General features: G+C 39.0%; 1 protein-coding gene across 1 annotated transcript; it reads right to left on the bottom strand.

Moving 5' to 3' along the window:
- Positions 1–404: 404 nt before the first annotated feature.
- Positions 405–8,130, bottom strand: LOC124741000 (KIN17-like protein). The gene is made up of 2 exons (XM_047248636.1): positions 7,182–8,130; positions 405–490 (listed from the first exon to the last, which is right to left on the bottom strand). Exons 1-2 carry the CDS (start codon positions 8,128–8,130, stop codon positions 405–407), a joined length of 1,035 nt encoding a protein of 344 aa, XP_047104592.1.
- Positions 8,131–25,941: the final 17,811 nt, after the last annotated feature.

Below are 25,941 nucleotides of genomic sequence, written 5' to 3'. Positions count from 1 at the left end.
TATTAATGAATGTTCTGGCACAGTTTCATGGTTGGAAATTATATTTCATGTTAGTGCTATTTTTATGAGGAATATTGATTCACTCAATACTAAATTGTGGCTATTTTTCTTTCTTTTTTTTTCATTTAGTACTACAGTTTATTAGGAAATCTTTGTCGTGCATGTACTGAAGCATGACAAAGCAGCAAAAATGTACACTAAGTAATAGGGCTCAGTTGTGCTGTTGTAATTTAATATGATTGCACAAGATACAACAGAATGGAACAGATGTTTCCTTCCACTCTGTATCCATCATTCCACACAGGCTGTGAGCAATGTGGAGGATTTGAGGAATGTTGCAGAGAATTTGAAAAATGTTACAGTTGATTAGTGTACAATCAAAACCTTACGTTAATGTGTCCTTGTTACAGTGTGGTGCCACGTTTGAGAATGAACCATAACTTGTGAGGGATTGTCATAAAGTTGTAATTAACATCTTCAAGAAATAAAGCTATGTAATTAAATTTTGTCTTTAATAAAGACAAAACTTACTTGTTCTATTGAATATGCTCTTGTATCTGTCATTATCATTTTGATTAGATTTATTATTTGAGCATGATTAGATTTATTATTTTAGCATATATACCAACTTCTCTTAGAATTTTATATAATTCTTGCTGATTTATGCTGTCAAAGGCTTGTATATAATTGATGAATAGAAAGTGCATATCTCTATTATATTAATAGAAGTTTTTCATCATTTGTCTGATTACAAAAATTTGGTCAGTTGCTCCTCTGTCTGTTCAAGTACCACACTGATGTTTCTCGAGGATGTCTTCAGCACACTTCTGTATCCTTTCATTTAGTACACTTGTGAAGTTCTTGTAAACCAAGCTTAGTATTGTTGTACCTATGTAATTTTCACATTCTGTTCTGTCTTCTTTCTTATAAATGGAGATTATTTTGACAGTTATCCTACATTGTTTCTGTTTCTGGCATGTCTGATATTAGTGTGTGCAGTTCCTTTTTAACAGCATCTCCACCACATTTTATCAATTTAGAGATTGTGCCAGTATTTTGACAGTTATCCTACATTGTTTCTGTTTCTGGCATGTCTGATATTAGTGTGTGCAGTTCCTTTTTAACAGCATCTCCACCACATTTTATCAGTTTAGAGATTATGCCATCTTCAATAGGGGCTCAATTGTTTCTCATCTTGTGGATGACTGGAGAAATCTCTTGCGGGGTGAGCTTTTTTGCAGCACTGCCTGCTTCCAGCTCTCCTCTTTCTTCCTGTGAGGCAGTCTGTTCTTCTTCTAGGCTGGTGCTTAGTGTGTCTCTGAAGTATGAGCATTCTGCCCACTGTCTGTGTTTCCTCCCTTTATCATTTTCACCTCTGTACTCAAGCATGCCTTTATTTTTGGCTGCAATATACTCCTTATTTTGTCTCCGGCATGACAGAATTTTCTTTTTCATTCTGTTCATTTAGCTCTTCTACAACTTGAATTTTTTTACTTAATCCACTCTCTTTTCTTTCTCTTAAGCAGTCTGTTAGCTCCTACCACTAATTCTCTATGCTGCTCCACATTATTTCTGGTTTCTCTTTGTATCAGTACTGTTCTTTCCCTATTATTTTCCTCTGTTGCTAACCTGCAATCTTCCTCGAACAGTTCTGGGATTCTTTTGCTTCCTCTCACAGTTATTATTTCTTCTGGAACCTCCTTAATGGCTTTTTTAATCCTGCTTCACTTTCATTGGCACGTGCTGGTGACTGCTCGGTAGTCAGTTCCCTTCATATTGTTAGCTGCTATTTTTTTTAATTCATCAGGAATTGTGTATATTCCAATTCATCCTTTTTTCTGTTCTGTTGCAACTTTTAATGATACTCATAGTTTCTCTCTCAAGACTGAAGTTACCTCAAAGTAATCTTAGTCACAAAATATCTTCTGCAGCTCTATATGTTTGTAATTGAGGTGATGAACCCAGATGAACCCTTTTGTGTAGGAAAATGTGCTCTTGATTATCATATTCTTCCATGCTGTGAACTGATAGTGTAAAGTTTCAATCTCATACAATGAAATGTTTTTCAAAAACTCTCCCTACTTTTGCATTAAAATCTCCTACTTCCAACATCAAATCATAATTAGGTACTTTGTAGCATACTTTTTACAGGTGTTCATAGAACTGTTTTGAGTAGAATACTGCCAATGTACTGCTGTGCTGTAAGTGTTCCATCAATGACAATCAAAATGAGTCCCTGCTACGAAATAAAATGGCACCCCAGACCATCACTCCTGGTTGTCAGGCCATATGGTGGATGACAGTCATGTTGTTATCACACTCCTGATTGCAATGTCTTCACACACATCTTTGCTGGTCATTGGGGCTCAGATCGAAGCAGAACCCATCACTGAAGACAGTTCTACTACAGGCAATGAGATTACAGATGAAAGATGTGTCCAGAGGTGCCCCACACGGTGGTGGGTTTCTACCCTACCTTTCACCTGCTACAATGGGTTGTGGCGTTCGCTGTGTTATTCAGTGGTTTGGTATTTAACTAATTTGTAAATGAAAATGATAATCTTATTTTATTACATTGAGTAATTACTAAATAAATTTCTCCCGGCTAAAGAATTGATCAAGTTGCTAAAGAACTCCAAGTTAACACCATGTTAAAGTGTTGTCTGTAAGTTGTGTAAGTGTCACTAAATCACAGTTCATACAACAGATTCTATACAACTATGGATTATGATGGAAACAGTTATCTTCAGCAAAATGATCATTAAAACCACCGAATATCAGCCGCGCACAACACTGACATATGTTACCTGAAACAATATTCTTCGCAACTCGTGCGTAATTAATTTCAACTCCACACATCAGCTAGAAAAGTTTGTTATAACGATCGTGCTATGAGCACTGTTTTTAAAGAACCAATCTGATTCGAATTATTTTCATTAAAATGAGTTCGGGACCACCGGTGGACATTTATTTTTACACATTTGTATTACGTTCGGCATTTATGTCTGCAGAGTTGCGTAATTTGAATTTACCGCTGAGATAATTGTTAAGATGGCGGCAGACAATTGATAGAGACTTTCTATTGTTAGACCAAATAAGTAAGTATTTGAAATGCTTATTAAACTCTATAAACTCTACTTTCGTATTGTGCACTATCTAGACTTCATCAAGCAAACATTTGATTTGTTTCCAAGGAAAACACAGACAAAAACGCGATACAAATCGCTATCATCAATGGCTGCATTCGTTGCAGCAGAAAGAAATAATTAACACAGATAATGCTTACTGAGAGAGGAATTAAAGTTACAAATAATTATTCACTCATATTTATAATAATAATGAACTCTATTGTCAAGTAATAATTAACAAATAATTACAATTTCTTAACAGACCTCAGTTTGATATGTGTCCGCAACCTACAAAAGCCAACCAACAAAAGGTAAAAACAAAGGAAGATAAACGCAGATCATAAAAGGAATTTGCAATTATCATCGTCGATGTGTATGATACACATCGATATGTCCAATTACATCATAGAATATTATATAAATAATTAATATTTATCATCGTTTTCACTATTTTTTCATATGTCGAATAGATAATGTATATTACTGTTACAGGCATAATTTCCTCTCATCGCACTGTAGCTAAAATTTATCTTGTGGATGTTACAATGCCCCTTGGGCTGAGAAAAAAAATTAATTTCTCTATTGTATATTTTTTTTATCAGTCCACGTAATCCACGTAGATTTGCTACTCTCAAGATGCAAATGTTTAGTTTCAATGTTGTTTTAGACATGATAAAATTATAGTTGAATCGAGTACTTTAAATGACTTCAGTGACTGTATTATCTCGGAAATTGCTGCCGATACTTCCTGGATTAACTTATCCCCCCCCCCCCCATTTGGGTTCACTGGACTCGGGAAACCGGGAATAAAACCGTCCAAGGGGCTTCAAGAAAATACAGACACCTACTTTTAACAGTCAGGCTTGACATGATTGTCATAAAATATGCTGGAAAATGCAAATTTATGACTCTGTTGTAAGCGTATGAGATAATGAATGTTTTCTCATGGTGGTATATCATAAAATTTCCAAAGTCACTCATTTATCGAATGTCATAAGAATTTGCCGCTGACGTCGTAAGACTGCCCCCGTGTCGAGCTGTTGGAACGCAGACAGGTAGTGGCTGCTGCTGGACCGCCGCCGGCCGAGTCGGTGGGGCGTCGGCTACATCGTGGTTTGGATCTGCTGCTGGCTACTAGTCGCGCTGCAGCAGGTCTTGTTTCTCCTTTCCAACGTCCCTCAGTTTAAGACGGGTACATGAAATGTCAAAATATAAGCATCAGTGACAAGATAATTACTATTCTCATCCTGTGGAAAAGTTTATTAGTGTCACATAAACATGAGACAATATAAAACTTTCAAAATCTGCTACTTTATCTTGACCATGAGATCATTACTGAACTGTCCAGATAACAGTACATTTCCATTTTTATTTCAGATACATATATTTATATATTTCTATTTTGTATTTTTTTTATTGGGATTGTTATTTACCATGTTTTTGGGACAGATGTCCATGTTCGGTTTATCTAACCGGAATGTTGCTCATAAGAGCATTTTAAAAGACTTCGTAATGAAACCGTGTATGTAAATCAGTACACATTCAGATTTCGCTTAACTATTTTATTTTATTTATTTATTTTATTTTATTTTATTTTTTTTTTTTTTTCAGTCACACTGCTCACACACCACCAACGCTCATTACGTGTGTGGGACTACATGACTCAATCTTATGAAAATATTTTTGTTATATCCATTCTTACACACAAACAAATATAATATTTAAGCATTTTAATCATTTCTAGGCTGCCTATAGAAAGGTAAAATTCCTCACATTTAATGCAATAACACTCTAGTTTTTATCAAGTTATTGATCCCTTTTAGAGTAAAAATACATTTATTATGGAGATTCTCTACTCCTTGTTCAAATAATGCAAGAACATTACAGTGTAATACTTGACATAAGAGCTTATAAACTAATACATACATAATATTATCACATTATTACTGCTAATTATTTTACCATAAACATTATATTTACAGTTATGGGATAGTGCACATGCACTTCTTATTGGTCCTTTGTAGATTCACTTCCTTTTTCTTAGTCCAAGGGACCTAGTAAGATGCTCTGCAATAGGTCTTGTGCGGATATACTTTCTTATTATACTGGTAATTCCAGGGCGTTCAGTGAATACTTCGAGGTATCTGGATAATAATTCTGTTAATTGTCTAGTCTCTGAAGCATTAATGCAAGTTGCCTCCTGTACTTTCTCTTCTATTGTTGTGACGATGTCACTCACGTTGCTGGGTGCATCGTTATTTTGATTTTTGTGACACATCTGTGGGTGCTTATGATCCAACACTAACAACTTCTGTTTGCTGACAGAAAGATTCAGTTTTCTCATCAGTGGAAGATTTGCACCGAACTCCCGATTCTGCCTTAATGTTATCGGTCGCTGTTGGTACTTACGTGCACATGTCCCACGGGCGAGATCAATTACAGCTTCCCTTTCCCAAAGGAACTCAAGACCCAGTAGCACCGGTACTGACAAGTTATCCATTAGTAGGAACGTGCATAATAAGCGATCATTTCCCAAGGAAACTTCCACCTGTGTCTGGTATTTTATACTCTGTGCCTTTTTTCCCAATGCCCCTATAACCTTACAATTTGCAACCGGCAAAATCGGCAATCTTCTTATCTCCGATACCTTCTTGAAAAACTGTGTGTTCATAACTGATACATTCGCACCTGTGTCAAGCAGAATAGTAGTTGTCACACCATTTACAGCTCCGGTGACACTTGCTTGGATATTTTCCATTTGTGGCTTATCAGAGACAGCAGGTTCCTGATATAGCTCATCTTCGATCCTGTTGCCATCCTGATACCGTATTATGTTTATTTGTTGTTCCGTCGACCTATTGCCTTCATTGTTGGCCTCGGTCACCTGGCAAAGGCCTACAGAGACTGAAATTAGTTTGTTGGCTTCTGAGAGTTTTGTTTTGCTTCCGAAGGTACCTCCACTATCCTAACATTTTGTGAGTTTTCAGTCTGAGGAGGCCTGCTTGAATCCCACCACGGTGGATATTGATTGCTTGGTATAGGTATAGCCTGTACATAATTTATTGGCTGACCTGAATTGATAGAATTTTGGTGCGGCTGCCAATGACTTGGCCCTGGCTGTCGCCAATATTCACTGTCACCCCACATATTTTTAGGCTTGTCTTTATATGGACTGTCTGACCTGTTGTCATTTCGTCTCTTTCGGTTGCTATTGTTATTGTTTGGGGTTGCTATTGTTATTGTTTGGGTTTTTGTTGTGGTACTGCCTCTGATTACCATTCGGTTGTTGGTGTTCTTCGGCCTTTTGATAATTACTGTTATTATTATTAGGATAACCAAACTTTTGGTTGTATGGATTCCTACTACTACTGTTATTGTTGTATTTTCCGTTACTATTAGCTTTATTTTTCTTTTTCTTTGGTCTACCTTCACCCTTATTTCCATTATTTCCATTCCATGAATTTTTTCTATTAGGACTATTATTATTGCTGATCACATCAGAATTTTTTCTGGCATCTTCTTGCACTAGATCCAGAGAATCAATTACAGACAGAAATTCTTTCAGATCAGTGTCTGTAACATTAAATAATTTTTCTCTAATATGTATGGGTAATCTAGCTTTTAACACTCGCAATAAGTCTCTGGTGGTTACTGGCTCATCCCAGTACCGGGTCATGTTAATATATTTTTCAAAGTGCTTTCTTAAGGAACCTGACTTCGGATTGTACATTTCTGCATTGTAAACAACTTTATAGAGTCGCTCTTGAGTAGACGCTGACCAGAATTGATCAAGGAACGCCTTCTCAAAGTCGTGGAAAGTATTGCAAGTTTCTGCTGCATTTAATGCCCAGAACGACGCATCACCAGAAATGTGTGAAACCACAAACTGTATTTTCTGTACTTGCGACCATGATTTTGCAAGAACACTTTTGAAGTTTCGAATGAAAACTACTGGATGTACGTTTTTCTTGCTTTCTTTGTTAAATATTTGAAACTGTCTATGCTTAATCAGGCTTTCTTCATGCATCAAAGTAGTTAAGTGCATGGAATTACTATCATTCGCAGGTGGTGTGGTTACTTTATTACAAGTACATTCTATTGCACTATTATTGTTCCTTGGTGTCACATATTGCTCTGGTAATATAGGTTGATTACCAAAATTTGGTCTTCCTTGTGGTGCATTAAAATTCGCCGTTAGATTATCTGCGATCTTTTGCCTGTCAGTGCCAGTGTTGTCATTACTGCATACTGTCGGATTTTCAAAGTTTTGATTTTCAGAGCTCAGCACCCTGGCTACTTCTGTTCGGACTTGCTTTCTGATTTCTGAGGGAATGTCCTCCTGCATTGTTTCCACAGTGGTAACCAAGGCTTTGAATTGGTTCTGTAGTCTATCTACTTCAGTTTGAAGACTATTGACCTGAACTGGAATGTTTGTTAACGGTTCAATAGTGGATTTTACTGCATCGATCTCCTGCTTTAAATGGGTAGTAATAGCATTATCACGATCGACCAACACTTGATTTATCTTACGGACAATTTCTTTATCTCTTTCCAGAAAAATATTGTTTATATTTTCCATAAATTTCTTTTCCTTTTCTTGGTCCCTGAGCTCCTGTTGCTGTTTTTCTATAAGCTTTTCCTGTCTACGTTTTTCCTTTTCCTGCTGACGTTGTCTTTCACACCCCTGCTCTTTAATAGTAAACTTTTCAAAAAATGCTGTTAGCATATCCTGTATGGACATAGCTTGAGCATTGCTAACTTCTGCCCCTTGCCCAGAACAAATATTGTCATTAATTCCTAACTGGTTGAATGCAGGACTGTTAGTCTGTTTTGGCAACTCCTCAGTTTTACTATCACTCGGAACATCAGTTACTAAATTATCATTCATAATTAAATTTTCTAGTAATTCGACAGAAATATGGGTAGATTGTTCGACCTGAGACTCTGATGTCATTTCTGCATCAGTATGCTCATTCAGTTTATTTTTCTTTTGTTTAACCATTCGATCACCAATATAGCACGACAAATATATAAATCACTGACAAGCACCAATTGACACAAAATGATCTTATAACTAACACATATACACAAATAACACTTAAAAATATTATTCTCGCAGCCAGAATATTCAATTATTACTACTTATGGCTGCAGGTACTGAATTTAATTTACAATTGCACACACAGTGATTGTTGATCATGTGCTGCTATGTAATTACTGAACATGAACATCTGTTCCTACCTGTATTGATTGAGAGTGGTGGACGGCAGATACAGATACAGATACAGATACAGATTCATACAGCAGTTCACTAGGAAGATGTCAATGCTCATGAAACAAGTAAATAAACAATGATTAATAGTTTGTTTTGGTATCCCGTACCTGTAATAGATCACAATTTCAATTATTAAAATGAATAAATGTGTATTGGTGGCCCCACACTGGCGCCAGTGTGGCGTTCGCTGTGTTATTCAGTGGTTTGGTATTTAACTAATTTGTAAATGAAAATGATAATCTTATTTTATTACATTGAGTAGTTACTAAATAAATTTTCTCCCGGCTAAAGAATTGGTCAAGTTGCTAAAGAACTCCAAGTTAATCTCATGTTAAAGTGTTGTCTGTAAGTTGTGTAAGTGTCACTAAGTCACAGTTCATACAACAGATTCTATACAACTGTGGATTATGATGGAAACAGTTATCTTCAGCAAAATGATCATTAAAACCACCGAATATCAGCTGCACTCAACACTGACGTATGTTACCTGAAACAATATTCTTCGCAACCCGTGCGTAATTAATTTTGGCTCTATACATCAGCTAGAAAAGTTCGTTATAATGATTGTGCTGTGAGCACTGTTTTTAAAGAACCAATCTGATTCGAATTATTTTCATTAAAATGAGTTCGGGACCACCAGTGCACATTTATTCTTACACATTTGCATTACGTTCGGCATTTATGTCTGCAGAGTTGCGTAATTTGCATTTGCCACTGAGATAATTGTTAAGATGGCGGCAGACAATTGATAGAGACTTTCTATTGTTAGACCAAATAAGTAAGTATTTGAAATGCTTATTAAACTCTATAAACTCTACTTTCGTATTGTGCACTATTTAGACTTCATCAAGCAAACATTTGATTTGTTTCTAAGGAAAACACAGACAAAAACGTGATACAAATCGCTATCATCAATGGCTGCTCTTGTTGCAGTGGAAAGAAATAATTAACACAGATAATGCTTACTGAGAGAGGAATTAAAGTTACAAATAATTATTCACTCATATTTATAATAATAATGAACTCTATTTTCAAGTAATAATTAACAAATAATTACAATTTCTTAACAGACCTCAGTTTGATATGTGTCCGCAACCTACAAAAGCCAACCAACAAAGAGTAAAAACAAAGGAAGACAAACGCAGATCATAAAAGGAATTTACAATTACCATTGTCGATGTGTATGATACACATCGATATGTCCAATTACATCATAGAATATTATATAAATAATTAATATTTATTATCGTTTTCACTATTTTTTCATTTGTTGAATAGATAATGTTTATAACTGTTACAGGCATAATTTCCTCTCGTTGCACTGTAGCTAAAATTTATCTCGTGGATGTTACAGGGTCAACAGCCCGGACTGATGGTCTGTGGTTCCATTTCTCTTCAAATCAGGACTCTTTTGATTGTCATCTGCAGCACTCTTACAGCATATGTCAATGATATTCTATGCCGTATTCTGGTGCCCTTCAGGGTAACCCATCCTGGGCTTACATTGCAGCAAGATAATGCCCACCCGAACATGGTGAGAGTTTCTACTGCTTGTCTTCATGCTTGCCAAACCTTACCTTGGCCAGCAAGGTTGCCGGAGCTCCATCCATTTGATAAAATTTGGAGCATTATGGGCAGGGTCCTCTGATTGCTCAGGATTTTGGCCATCTTAACATGCCAACTGGACAGAATTTGGCGTTATATTCCTCAAGAGAAGATCCAGCAACTCTTGTCAGTGCCAGGACAAAATAACTGCCTGCATAAGGGCCAGAGGTGGACCAATGCATTCTTGATTTGCTCAATTTGTGAAGCTGTTTCCTTGAATAAATCATCTAGTTTTTCTGAAACTGTAACCATTTGTTTTGTCAGTGCATGTACATCACATCTACCGATTTCTGTCCATTTCAGATAATTCCTTCGCGGCTTGTTCTGATAGGCTTTTCCTAGCTGCCCTGGTTATTATAAAGCCTTTTCCAAGTTAGAATTAATAAAAGAGTGAAGCAAGCTGGTAGTTTCTTCATTGTCTTATTCAGTATAGCACTGCACAACATAGTGAATAACATAATAAACGTGGCACAATATTTAGCCAGACATTTGGATACACTGATGACAGTGCAATAGTAGGAAGAAATAGTAACACGCTTAATGCAACATACCTGGTAGTGAAAAGAAAAGCATAAAAATCAGCCTCATAGTAACCGAAAGTAAAATGATAAATGTTGTAATGTCACACCCTTAGGCCAGAAGAACCCCTAAAGATCAAAATATAAATGATAAATGCTTTACAGAAGTTTCCTCTTTTAGCTATCTAGGAGCTTTAATATCAGATGATAACAGCATTGGAAGGGATATAGGGGAAAGTATACAAGCAGAGAACAGAGCTTACTTTGTAAATCTACAGCTCTTCAGAAACAACCATGTTACAAAAAATATTAAAGTCTTTGTATGTAACTGCCTCATTCATCCAGTGCTCAGATAAGGGTCAGATGTCTGGACATTGAAAGATGATGACAAAAATACTTTAAGAACCTTTGAGCAAAAGTACTACCCAAAATTTCTGGCCCAATAGGAGAGGAAGAAGTTTGGAGAATGTGTTGTAACACTGAGCAACAAGCATTAATACAAGGAAGGAGGTAATAAAATTTGCCAAATCACAACGAATATGATGGGTAGGACTTGTGAAGAGAATGGTGGGGGATAAAATTCTGTTGTGCCACAAATAACATACTGGACATGACTGAGTAAAACTGAGACCCCTTCAACAGCTCCTGTTGTATTCCACAAAAGTCGGTCAATTCAGGCTGGCCAGGAAAAGTTACATCAGGGGCTATCTGCTGATGACAAATACTGTCTCAGAGGCTTTGAGACAGTTACCACCTGCTACAACCAAGCAGAGGTGCAATGGCATTTTCATAGCGGAATGACAGAGCCGCTGAGGTGTCAGTGCCCTGACTGCTTCACACCCAAACCACAGCTCTTTTGTGACTTACTGAACAGAAAGCGAAGCTTTAGCAAAAGAAAGATGGGCCAAGCCAGTATAAATATTTCTGAATTCTACACAGAGGCATTGCAGTTTGCCAATCACCAATTCTGTTCGGGGAGGGGGTAACCTACAACAGCCTACAAGTCAGCATGGATCAGCAAGTCACCATCTCCAGACTGCTAGCACATCTCAGCTGCCTACATTAGGTAGTCTCTCGAGTAGACATGTTGCATCTCTTAAGTTTTCTGCCAGTAACACACAGTCTTTGGTTTGGTTCCCACACAACATTATCTACATAATCATTCCAATTTAAATCATTCATAACTATAATTCTTAGGTATTTTGTTGAACTGACAGCCTAGATTTGTCTGAAGTATCCTGTAATCCTTTTAGCACTACTGCCTACATTAGGTAGTCTCTCGAGTAGACATGTTGCATCTCTTAAGTTTTCTGCCAGTAACACACAGTCTTTGGTTTGGTTCCCACACAACATTATCTACATAATCATTCCAATTTAAATCATTCATAACTATAATTCTTAGGTATTTTGTTGAACTGACAGCCTAGATTTGTCTGAAGTATCCTGTAATCCTTTTAGCACTTATGTGGATGACTTCAGAATTATTATGAGTCAACTGCCACTTTTTGCGCCGTGCAGATATCTTGTGTAAACTAGTTTGCAAATGTTTTTGATCATCTGATGACTTTACAGGACAGTAACTCACAGCATCATCTGCAAACAATCTAAGAGAGCTGCTCAGATTGTGTCGTAGATCATTTATGTATATCAGGAGTAGCAGACAGCCTCTAGTACTTCTTTTGGGAACACCAGATATTACTTCTGTTTTACTCAATGACTTTCCATCAGTTACTGCAAACTGTGACCTTTCGGACAGGAAATCATGAATCCAATGGCACAATTGGGGTGATGCTCCATAGGCAAACAATTTGATTATAAGTTGGTTGTGGGGAACAGTGTCATCAGCTTTCTGGAAATCCATAAATATAGAATCAATGTGACATCCTCTGTCTATAGCACTCATAGATGTCATGAGAATAAAGAGCTAGTTGTGTTTCACAAGAACAATATTTCCTTAATATGTGTTGACTATTTATCAATTATTTTCTTCAAGATAGTTCATAATGTTCAAACACAGTAACTTTTTTTCCCATCATGAGTCATCTGACTGGTTTGATGCGGCCCACCACAAATTCCTCCCCTGTGCCAATCCCTTCATCTCAGAGCTCAGAGTAGCACTTGCAACTTATGTCCTCAATTATTTGTTGGATATACTCCAGTCTCTGTCTTCCTCAGCAGTTTTTACTCTCTGCAGCTCCCTCTAGTACCATGGAAGTTATTCCCTGTTGTCTCAACAGATGTCCTATCAGCCTGTCCCTTCTTCTTGTCAGTGTTATCAATATATTCCTTTCCCCTCCAATTCTGTACAGAACCTCCTCATGCCTTACCTAATCAGTCCACATAATTTTCAACCTTTGTCTGTAGCACCACATCTTAAATGTTTCAACTCTCTTCTGTTCTGGTTTTCTCACAGTTTCACTAGCATGCTCCAAACTTACATTCTCAGAAATTTCTTCCTCAAATTAAGGCATATGCTTGGTACTAGTAGACTTTTCGTGACCAGGCATGCTCTTTTTGCCATTGCTTGTCTGCTTTTGACATTCTCCTTGCTCTGTCCATCATTGCTTATTTTGCTGCGTAGATAGTAGAGTTTCTACTTCACAACCATCAATACTGGTGTTAAGTTTCTTGCTGTTCTGATTTCTGGTGCTTCTCATTGTTTTCATCTTTCTTTGATATTCTGTCAATCCATATTCTGTACTCATTAGATTGTTCATTCCATTCAGAAGATCCTGTAATCTGAGGATATCAATGTCATCAACAAATCTTGTCACTGACGTCCTTTCACCCTGAATTTTAATTACGCTCTTGTACCTTTCTTTTATTTCCACCATTGCTTCTTCGTTGTGTAACCTGAACAGTGGAGACAAAAGCCTACCTCCATGTCGTATTCTCTTTTTAATCTGAGCACTGCAATCGTGGTCTTCCAGTCTTATCATCTCCTCTTGGATCTTGCACATGTTGTACATTACCTATCTCTCTCTATAGCATAATTGTATTTTCCTTAGAGTTTCAAACATGTTGCACAATTTGACATTCTTGTACACTTTCCAAGGTCAAAAAATCATCCTAGGAAAATGTCTTGATTTTTCTTTAATTTGCTTCCATTATCAGCTGCAGTGTCAGAACTGCCTCTCTTGTGCCTTTACCTTTCCCAAAGCCAAACTGTCATCTGAAAAATCCTTAATTTTCTTTTCCCCACTCTTCTATTTATTATTCCTATGAGGAACTTTTCCTGAGCTGTTAAACTGATGTACAATAATTCTCACACTTCTCAGCTCTTGCAGTGTTCAGAATTGAGTGTGGATGATATTTTTCCAGAAATCAGATGGTATACTGCCAGACTCATACATTCTACACATCTACATGAACAGTCATTTTGTGGCCACTTCCCCGAATGATTTTAGAAATTTTGATGGAATGTTTTGTGATCCTTCTACATTATTTGATCTTAAATCTTCCAAAGTTCTTTTAAATTCTAATTCTAATACTGGATTCCCTATCTCTTCTATATCGACTCCTGTTTCTTCTTCAATCACATCAGACAAGTCTTCCTCCTCATAGAGGCCTTGAATATACTCTTTTTCACCTATCTGCTCTCTCCTCTGTATTTAATGGTGGAATTCCCATTGCAGATTTAATCTACCTTTACATCAATACTCTGCAAATCACATTTAAGTGGCTGGCAAAGGGTTCATCAAATCACCTTCACTATTCTCTATTATTCCAACCTCAAATAGCATGCGGAAAGAACGAACACCTATATCTTTCTGTACGAGCTCTGATTTCCCTAATTTTATTGTGTTGATTGTTTCTCCATAAGTAGGTCGCAGTCAACAAAATATTTTCGCATTCAGAGAAGAGAGTTGGTGATTTGAATTTCATGAGAAGATTCTATCACAACGAAAAACGTCTTTCTTTTAATGATGTCCAGCCCAAATCCTGTATTATTTCAGTGACACTCTCTCCCATATTTTGCAATAACACAAATATTCTGCCCTTCTTTGAACTTTTTCGATGTACTCCATCAGTCGTATCTGCTAAGGATCCTACACCGCACAGCAGTATTCTAAAAGAGGACGGACAAGAGTACTGTAGGCAGGCTCCGTAGTAGATCTGTTACATTTTCTAAGTGTCCTGTAAATAAAATGTAGTCTTTGGTTAGCCATCCCCACAACATTTTCTATGTTTTCCTTCCAATATAAGTTGTTCATAATTGTAATTCCAAGGTATTCAGTTGAATTTATGGCCTTTAGATTAGACTGATTTATCATGTAACCAAAGTTTAATGAATTCCTTTTAGCACTCATGTGGATGACCACACACTTTTTGTTATTTAGGGTCAACTGCCAATTTTTGCCCCTTTCATATATCTTTTCTAAATCATTTTGCAATTTGTTTTGATATTCTGATGACTTGATTAGTTGATGAGCGACAGTATCGTCTGCAAACAACCTAAGACGGCTGTTCAGATTGTCTCCCAAATTGCTTATATAGATAAGGAACAGCAAAGGGCCTATAACACTACCTTGGGGAATGCTAGAAATCACTTCTGTTTTGTTCAATGACTTTCCATCAATGACTATGAACTGTGACCTCTCTGACAGGAAATCACAAATCCAGTCACATAACTGTTACAGTATTCCAATTTCACTACAAGCCTTCCAGAAATACAGAATCGATCTGAAATCCTTTGTCAGTAGCACTCAAGTGAATAAAGAGCTAGTTGTGTTTCACTAGAATGATGTTTACTAAACCCATGTTTACTGTGTGTCACTAGACCATTTTCTTTGAGGTAATTCATAATGTTCGAACACAATATATGTTCCAAGATCCTGCTACATATCAACGTCAACGATATGAGCCTATAATTAAGTGGATTGCTCCTACTACCTTTTTTGAATATTGGTGTTACCTGTGCAACTTTCCTGTCTTTGGGTACGGATCTATCGTCGAGTGAACGGTTGTATGTGATTGTTAAGTATAGAGCTAATGCATCAGCATACTCTGAAAGGAACCTAATTGGTATACAGTCTAGACCAGAAGACTTGACTTTATTAAGTGGTTTAAGTTGCTTCACTACTCTAACGATATTTACTTCCACGCTACACATGTTGGCAGCTGTTCTTGATTTGAATTCTGGAATATTTGCTTCATCTTCTTTTGTGAAGGCATTTCGGAAGGCTTTCTTCAGTAACTCTGCTTTTGCAGCACTGTCTTCGATAGTATCTCCATTGCTATCGCTCGCTCAGAGAAGGCATTGATTGTTTCTTGCTGCTAACATACTTCACATACGACCAGAATCTCTTTGGATTTTCTGTCAGGTTTGAGACAAAGTTTAGTTGTGGAAACCATTGTAAGCATCTCTCATTGAAGTCCGCACTAAATTTCGAACTTCTGTGAAAGATCGCCAATTTTGGGGATTTTGCATCTGTTTAAATTTGGCATGTTTGTGTCATTGTTTCTACAACAGTGTTCTGACTCATTTTGTGTACCAAGGATGATCAGCTCCATTGTTTGTTAATTTATTTGGTATAAATCTCTCAATTGCTGCCGATACTATGTCTTTGAATTCAGACCACATCTGGTATACACTTACGTTATTAATTTGGAAGGTGTGTAGAGTGTCTCCCAGGAAGGCGTCAAATGAATTTTTATCTGCTTTTTTGAATAGGTGTATTTTTCATTTATTTTTGGACAATTTGGAGGTCACAATATTCAGTCTTGCTATGACAACCCTGTGTTTGCTAATCCCTGTATCCATTTAGATGCTCATTATTAACTCAGGATTATTTGTTTCTAAGAGGTCAAGTGTGGCTCATGAACTAACTGCTCAAAATAATTTTCAGAGAATGCGTTTAGCACAATTTCAAATGATGTTTTATGCGTACCTCTGGAATTAAACATGTATTTTCGCCAACATATTGTGGGTAAATTAAAGTCAGAACCAACTATAATTGTATGAGTTGGGTATGTGTTCGCAATCAAACTCAAGTTTTCTTTGAACTTTTCAGCAACTCTATCATCAGAATTTGGAGGTCAGTAAAAGGATCCAGTTATTATTTTATTCTGGTTGCTAACAATGACCTCTGCCCATACTAACTCACAGGAAGTGTCAACTTCAATTTTGCGTCAAGATGAACTACTTCTAACAGCAACAAACACACAACCACCAACTGTGTTTAGCCTGTCCTTTCGGAACACCATTAGGTTCCATGCAAAAATTTCAGCTGAGCTTATATCCGGATTTAGCCAGTGCCTATAACTATTTGATCATCAGTGCTTTCTATTAGCGCTTGTAGCTCTGATACTTTCCCGACACGGCTACGACAATTTACAACTGTTATACTGATGGTTCCTGTATCTACATTCTTCCTTTGTTCGGCCTGCACCCTTTGTGACTGAGGCCCTTCCTCTAACCTAAAAAAATACCCAGTCCACGCCACTGACCCTCCTGCCCATGTAGCTGCCTACTGCCTATAGTGGACACCTGATCTATTCAACAGAACCTGAAATCCAACCACCCTTTGGCGCAAGGAGAGGAATCTGCAGCCTACATGGTCGCAGAACTGTCTGAGGCTCTAATTCAGACTCTACACTCAGCTCTGTACCAGAGGTCTGTGAAAAGTCCTGTCAACTATGCTGCAAATGGTCAGCTCTGCTTTCATCTTGCAAGCAAGACTGGCAGCCTTTACCACTTCTGTTAGCCACTCAAAACCAAAGAGAATCTCTTCTGATTCAAAGTGACACACATCATTGGTACCAACGTGAGCAACCACCTGCAGTTGGCTGAACCCTGTGCTCTTCATAGCATCTGGCAGGACCCGTTTCACATCTGGAACGACTCAACCTGGTATGCACACAGAGTGCACATTGGTTTTCTTTCCCTTCTTGACAGCCATGTCCCTTAGGGGCCCCATAACTCGCCTAATGGTGGAGCTCCCAACAATCAATAATCTCACCCTCTGTGATTGTCCGGATCTTGCAGGTTGAGGGGTTTCCTCTGAAACAGGACAGGCGACAGCATCTGGCTCAGTGACAGTGTCAGCCACAGACAGTACCTGGAACCTGTTTGTCAGACAAACTGAGGAGGCCTTACATGCAGGGAAGTCTTTCACTGCCTGCCATGCCCCGGGGTGGCCTCCCACTCAACCACAGGTGAGGGGTCAATCTCAGTGTAAGCAGTGACTGGGCTGGCCACCGATGAGGACCGATCGGAGGACTCAGACATGCTGGACATCCGTTGGATCCCACTGGCTGTCCCACAACAGCGGTGCCCATCCACTGCAGCCTCAAGCTGTCTAACTGAAGCCATCGCAGCCTCAAGCTGAGAGCGAAGTGTCACAAACTCTGCTTGCATCCACACACAACAATCGCAGTCCATGTCCATACTAAAGACCGTGGAAAACTAAACTATGCAGATAACCGAACTGTCGGCACATTCTGTGCAACTTTACTGTAGACCCTGACAAAAGTGCAGGAACTGTGTCTAATAAACTAGATTAATATGCAGAGATTCAAAAACCTAACTACTGAAGCACTCTGGTGAAACTAAATAATTCGCCCCTGATTAGGAACTTGTAATATGTCACGAAAACGGTTTACTTTCTGATGCAAACAAAAATGCGAGAACTGTGGCTATTATATATTAAATTAATATGCAGGAACTCAAGAAACTAAACTATTAAAGCACACAGATGATATTATAAAATTCGCTCCTCGTTAGGAACTTGTAAAAGTCACAACATCGGTTACTTCCCTGTTGCTGCTTGTGTCTCAACTGGCTACTGCTGCCTGCCTGCCTCCCTGTTAGCACCCTTGCTTTTAGTGCAACAGAAGTTTTTTTTTTTTTACTTTTCTATATGCTGAGTAAGTTCTTCACTTCGTTTTCTATTTCTTCACATTTTTCATGCAGTCATTTCACCTTATCTCCCCTGCACTTGCTGCTTATTTCATTATTAAGCAGCTTGTATTTCTGTATTGTGGAACATCTTTGTACTTCTTTGTCTTGTTGATCAACTAAATTATTTCTTCTGTTACCCTTGGTTTCTTCGCAATTATCGTATTTGAACCTATATTTTTCATTCTGACTTCTGTGATTGCCCTTTTTAGAGCGTCCTCTTCAACTGAACTGTCTATGCAGCTATTCCTTATCACAGTATCTATAGCCTTAGAGAACAACAACCATTTCTCTTCACTCTTTAGTATGTCCATACCCCACTTCTTTGCATACTGATTCCTCCTGACTAATCTCTTAAATCTCAATCTACTCTTCAACACTACTGATTTGTGATCTGAGTCCATAGCTGCTCCTGGGTACCAGATTTTGGAGTCTCTGCCTGACCATAATGTAATCTAACTGAAATCTTCCCGTATCACCCAGCCTTTTCCAAGCATACCTCCTCCTCTTGTGGTTCTTAAACAGAGTTTTCACTATTACTAGCTGAAATTTACTGCAGAACTCAATTAGTCTTTCTCCTCTCTCATACCTAGTACCAAGCCCATATTCTCCCTAACCCATTCTTCTGCTCCTCCTATAACTGCATCCCAGTACCCCATGACTGTTAGATTTTTGTCTCCCTTTACATTCTGAATTACTCATTCAATATCCTCATATATTTCTTCTCTCTCTTCATCTTCAGCTTGCGACATTGGCATGTACATGTAGTGATTTGAGAATTTCTGTGTAAATTCTGGAACCACTCAGCCTTCTACTGTTTCAAACATGTGATATCCTAGATACGACTGTGGGACAGTAAAATCCTACCTACTGCACGTCACATGTTTGTGTGTGCAGGTTTAAAATCAGTCGCGGGAAGAAAGTAGAAGCTGCGGTCAAACGGCACCAACAAGTACCTGTCAGGCAATCCATAGAGGTTTTAGTGCATGTGTAAGGAAGAGCCATGGAGTTTTTATGCTGCTCTGTGCCTACTGTGTCATTGACTATTGTTATGTGAAACAAGAACAGTTGAAAAAGTACTCTTGTAGACTCTTGACTCAGTCTTGGTAGAGACAATATGAATTTTCTGATTCATTTTAAGGAAGTCACGGTAGTCAAGCCAACTTTCTTGTAACTGTAACTCATCTACATCTACATCTACATGACTACTCTGCAATTCACATTTAAGTGCTTGGCAGAGGGTTCATCGAACCACAATCATACTAACTCTCTACCATTCCACTCCCTAACAGCGCGCGGGAAAAACGAACACCTAAACCTTTCTGTTCGAGCTCTGATTTCTCTTATTTTATTTTGATGATCATTCCTACCTATTTAGGTTGGGCTCAACAAAATATTTTCGCATTCGGAAGAGAAAGTTGGTGACTAAAATTTTGTAAATAGATCTCGCCACGACGAAAAACGTCTTTGCTTTAATGACTTCCATCCCAATTCGCGTATCATATCTGCCACACTCTTTCCCCTATTACGTGATAATACAAAACGAGCTGCCCTTTTTTGTGCCCTTTCGATGTCCTCCGCCAATCCCACCTGGTAAGGATCCCACACCGCACAGCAATATTCTAACAGAGGGCGAACGAGTGTAGTGTAAGCTGTCTCTTTAGTGGACTTGTTGCATCTTCTAAGTGTCCTGCCAATGAAACGCAACCTTTGGCTCGCCTTCCCCACAATATTATCTATGTGGTCTTTCCAACTGAAGTTGTTCGTAATTTTAACACCCAGGTACTTAGTTGAATTGACAGCCTTGAGAATTGTACTATTTATCGAGTAATCGAATTCCAACGGATTTCTTTTGGAACTCATGTGGATCACCTCACACTTTTTGTTATTTAGCATCAACTGCCACCCGCCACACCATACAGCAATCTTTTCTATATCGCTTTGCAACTGATACTGGTCTTTGGATGACCTTACTAGACGGTATATTACAGCATCATCTGCAAACAACCTAAGAGAAATGCTCAGATTGTCACCCAGGTCATTTATGTAGATCAGGAACAGCAGAGGTCCCAGGATGATTCTCTGGGCAACACCTGATATCACTTCAGTTTTACTCGATGATTTGCCGTCTATTGCTACGAACTGCAACCTTCCTGACAGGAAATCACGAATGCAGTCGCAAAACTGAGACAATACCCCATAGGCCCGCAGCTTGATTAGAAGTCGCTTGTGAGGAACAGTGCCAAAAGCTTTCCAGAAATCTCATTTTGTTTCTAATGTTCAGCGGTACGAGGTACTTACAGAAAGTTACATATGTGTGTTGAAAGTGTGAATTATATTGTGCATGAAAGTCAAATACATTGTTAACTGACAAAAAGGAAAGTTTGTGTGGCTGCTCGTTTTATAAGTAGAAAGAGGCTTAAAAGTAACTGTACCTAGCGCTATTCGACAGAGGAGAAGTTGAGATTTTCAAGCAGCCGACTATCCCGTGAAGAAGAGGGGCTGCAAAATTCCAAGTAAAGAAGTGGAAAGTGTAGAGAAGTGGAATGTGGTTTGGGGAAATAAATCAATATAACCCAGACCCACACTCACACTTAAAGTTGTCAGACCATTAGATAGACGTGAACTACCATTGTCAGTGTGGTTTGCTGTCAATTCTAATGACAACAATGCTATCACAGAACTGTTCACAGCAATACAATCTGTACCCTACCTTCCTATTCATAACAAATCCTACTACTGTTCTGCCATTTCCTGCTACTGTTCATATTACCTTATACTCATCTGACCAGAAATCCCTGTCTTCTTTCCATTTCATTTCACTGAACCCCACAATACCTAGATTGACCCTTTGCATTTCTCTCTTCAGCTTTTCTAGCTTCTCTACCAAGTTCAGACTTCTGATGCTCCATACCCTGACTATAGAGTTATTTAATCTTTTTCTTAAGGTCACCTCCTGTATCACTAACAATCTCCAGGATAGGAAATTAGTGATGTGAGAATATAATTCAGCAGATTCCTTTCTTGGATATTGGTATGACTTGTGCAGCTTTTCAGGCTTTAGGTGTGGATCTTTTGCCGAGCAAGGCATCGTAAAAGATTGCTAAATATGGTCCTCCTCTATCAGCTTACTCTGAAAGGAACCTGGCTGGTGTACAATCTGGAGTGGAGGCCTTGTCTTTATTATATAATTTAAGGTGCTTCACTACACAGAGGAAATCTGCTTCTAAGTTATTCATGTTGACAGTTGTTCTTGATTTGAATTCTGGAATATTTACCTCACATTGTTTATGAAGGAGTTTTGGAAAACCTCATTTAGTAACTCTGTTAATGACATTGTCATCAGTAACATCACCATTGTTATTGTGCAGTGAAGGTATTGATTGCATCTTGCTGCTGGTATACTTTATGTACAACCAGAGTCACTCTGGGTTTTATGCTAGTTTTTTAGGCTGAGTTTCATTGTGGAAGTTGTTAATAGGGATTTTGCATTCTTCTAAATTTGGAATGCTTTTTTTCATTGCTTCTACAACAGGTATTGTGACCTTTTTGTGTACCATGGGGTATCAGTACCATCTCTTATTAATTTATTTGGTATATATTGAGGTCTGGTGATGACATTGTAACTCTCAGAGACAGCAAAGGATCTGGAAGAGCAGTTGAATGGAATGGACAGTGTCTTGAAAGAAGGATATAAAATGAACATCAACAAAAGCACGAAGCAGATCCAGAAGGATGTAGGTTGCAGTAGTTACTTGGAGATGAAGAAGCTTGCACAGAGTTGAGTAGCGTGTAGAGCCGCATCAAACCAGTCTCTGGACTGAGGACCACAACAACAACAACATATCTCTAAACTGCTGTCAGTATTATTTCATTGAATTTAAACCACATGTGGCCTGTGCCTCCTAAATCAAATTTGAAAGAGAAGAGACTGTGTCTTAGAAAGGCATCAAGTGAATTTTTACCTGCATTTTTAAATGTATGTATTTTTCATTTGTTTTTGGTGGGCTTGGATGTAATGGTATTCAGTCTTGTTACAGTGACCTTGTCATCACTAATTCCTGTATCCATCACAATGCTCCCTATTTGCTCAGGATTATTTGTTGCTAAGAGCTCAAATATGTTTTTGCAACCATTTTCACTTTGACTGGGCTTCTGTACTATGTGTTCAAAATAATTTTCTGAGGAAGCACTCAGTATGATAACTGCAAAACATTGTATGCCTACCACTGACTTTAAACATGTATTTTCACCAACATCTCAAGGATGTATTGAAGTCAGCACCAACTATAATTGTATGAGTGGGATTTCTGTTTGTAATGAGACTCAAGTTTTCTTTGAACTGTTCAGCAACTCTATTATCTGAGTCACGTGGTTGGTAAAAGGAGCCAATTATGAACTTATTCTGGTTGTCGAGCATTACCTTTACCCATACAAACTCACAGGATTATCACCTTCAATTTCGCTTTAAGGTAAACTACTTCTGACACCAACAAACACTGACCACCAACTGTATTTAATGTATCCTATCTGAACACAGTTAGGTCCTTTGTAAAAATGTCAGCTGAATGTATCTCACTTGTTAGCGAGCTTTCTGTACCTATAACAGTTTTAACTCCTGTGCTTTCTCCCGGCGCTTGAAGGTCTGGGTCTCTCCCAACACAGCTAAAACAGTATACAACTACAACTCTAAATGTTGCTAGCTCTACCTTCTTTCTTTATTTGCTCTACACCCTTTTAGAATGATGCCCTTCTGTAGTTTCCTGAGACTGTCCAACCTAAAAAACCAGCCAGTCACCTCCACACAGCTCATGCTACCCCATGTTACCACTTACTGTGCGTAGTGGACCTCCTATCCTGTTAAGCAAAACCCAAATACCATCACCGTCAAGGAATCTATGGCCTACATGATTGCAGATCCATCTGAGCCTCAAAGACCCTCCACTCTGTTCTACACCAAAGGACCTCAGTTGGTTCTGTCTATGATGTGACAGATGGTGAGCTCTGCCCTCATCTCGTAAGCAAGACTGGCAGTCATTACCACTTCAGCCAGCTGCTTGAAACCGGAGAGAATCTCTTCTGATTCAAAGTGACACACATCATTTGTACCAACATGAACTGCCACCTACAGGTAGCTGCACTCTGTGCTCTTCATGGCATCCAGAAGCACTCTTTCCACATCAGGAATGGCTCCTCTTGCTATGTACATAGAGTGCACACTGGATTTCTTCCCCTCCTTGGCAGCCTTACCTGTAAGGGATAATTAGCTACAGTATCTTGAGGTAATGAGGAGTCTGAAGTGGCCTTACTACCAGACAAAGAGTGTGCTGCTGCACTGGGTAAATGAGTTGTGTTGCAAGGTAGGTTATAATGATTTTAGTGTAACAGTATCTATGTCACTAAATGATAATGATTGTAGTTTAGATGTTGACTCTGGGCTAGATGTACTGGGAAGTACATGGCTCTGCAAATGGGATTTTTTTGTACATACTGCATAGGAGGCACAGGAAGTTATTGATTATAAACAGTGGAAAGTCCAGATTGGAACATCTACAATATTATGAAAAGAATAGATTGCTACTCACTGTAAAGATGGCACCTTGAGTTCCAGGCAGGCACAATGAAAAGACTGTTTCACATAAGCTTTAGGCCAAAGCCTTCTTCAGAAAAGAAAAATGCACAAACATTCATACCAGCAAGCAAACCTCACACACACCCCTCATGACTGCTACCTCTGTTCGCTCCCACCAGAATCCAAGTGAAATGCTTTGAAGGGGAGCAGCAATCTGGAATGAGGGGAATGGGGAGGGATAGCAGGGTATGGGTCAGGAAAGGAAATTGTTGCTGCCTGGTGTTGTGTGCAGGGCTAGAGGTGGCAAGACAGGGCTGCCAGATGGAACATCGGGAAGTTATGGGGGAGGGAGAGTGAGGAAAACAGGGAGCCAAAATGAGGGTGAGGGGAGCAAATTATGAGGAGGGAATGGAAATAGTTGGGTGGAGGATGTGGGGACAGTAGGTTGAGGCCGGGATAATTTTGGGAGCGAAGAATGTGTTGTAAAGACAACTGACATCTGTGCGGTTCAGAAATGCTGATGGTGGAGGGAGGGATCCAGATAGTTCAGATTGTGAAGCAGACACTGAAACCAAGCATGTTATGTTCAGCTGCCTGTTGTGTCACAGATTGGTCCACTTTTCAACTGGCCATAGTTCGCCAGTGGCCATCCATCCTGCTGGACAGCTAGTTGTTACATTAACATAAAAAGCTGAACCATGATTGCCACATCGCTAGTATGTGACATGGTTGCTTTCACATATGACCTGGCCTCTTATAGGTTAGGATTAACTCATGACAGGACTGGAATAAAAAGTGCTGGGTGGGTAATTCTTGCATCTGGGTCTTCCATTGAGACACAATTGCTGTGGCGAGATGCCGAGATTGGGATGGACTGGGATGTGTGTATGAGGTTTGATGGGGTTGGAACACCACTCTAGGAGGGGTGCAAAGGATGTTGGGTAGGATGCCCCAAATTTCAGGATATGATAATAGGTAATCAAAGTACTGACTAAGGAAGTGGTTCAGTTGTTGCAGTCCTTTGTAACTGTTTCTTGAGGATAGTGGGAGGATTGGAGATGTGTGGGGATATGGCACAGGAAATTTGTTTGCAGACTAGGTGTGAGGTGATAGTGGCTGCTGCGAAACACCTTGTGAGACCTTCAGCATGCTGGGCTACAGAGCTCCCATCACTGCAGATATGCCATTCTGTGGTGGTCTGTATGTATGGGGGGGATTGTTTGGTGTGGAAGAGATGTCAACTGTCAAAATGCAGATACTATTGGTGGTTGGTTTGTTTAATGTGGACAGTGGTGTGGATGAAGCTATCAGAGAAGAGGTAAATGTCCAGGAGGGTGGCGCACTGTGTTGAGGAGGACCAACTGAAGTGGATGGGAGAGAAGTTGTTGAGGTTGCGAAGGAATGAGGGTAGGGTATCCTGGCCCTGATTCCAGATCATGAAGAAATCATCAGTAAATCTGGAGCAGATGAGAGGTTTCAGGTTCTGGGAAGCTAGAAAGGTTTCCTTTATGGCCTTTAAACAAGTTGGCATAGGAGGGTACTATGCAGGTGTCCATGACTGTGCAGTGGATTTGTCTGTATACCTTCCATTCAAAGGAGAAGTCATGTGTTTTAGGATACAGTTACTGAGGTGTATGAGAAATGAGGTAGTGGGTTGGGGCTCAAGGAGTTTGGGAGTGACAGTGTTCAATAGCAGCAAGACTGTGGGCATGAGGGATGTTGGTTACAGGAAAGTGCTGTCAACAGTGATGAACTGTGATCTAGGAAGTAAAGGGGCTGGGATAGTAGAGAGTCTGTGGAGTAAGTGGTTGATATCTTTGATGTGAGAGACTAGATTTATGGCAGTAGATTGGAAGTGTTGGTCAATGAGGGCTGAAATTCTTTCAGTGGAAGCACAGTAACAAGCTACAATGGGGTGCCTGGGGTTGTTAGGTTTGTGGATT

The sequence above is a fragment of the Schistocerca piceifrons genome, chromosome 1 (assembly GCF_021461385.2).
Source record: "Schistocerca piceifrons isolate TAMUIC-IGC-003096 chromosome 1, iqSchPice1.1, whole genome shotgun sequence".
Classification (NCBI taxonomy): Eukaryota; Metazoa; Arthropoda; class Insecta; order Orthoptera; family Acrididae; genus Schistocerca; species Schistocerca piceifrons.
Note: the sequence above shows the minus strand (reverse complement) of the source record. Positions and strands in the feature narration are given on the sequence as shown.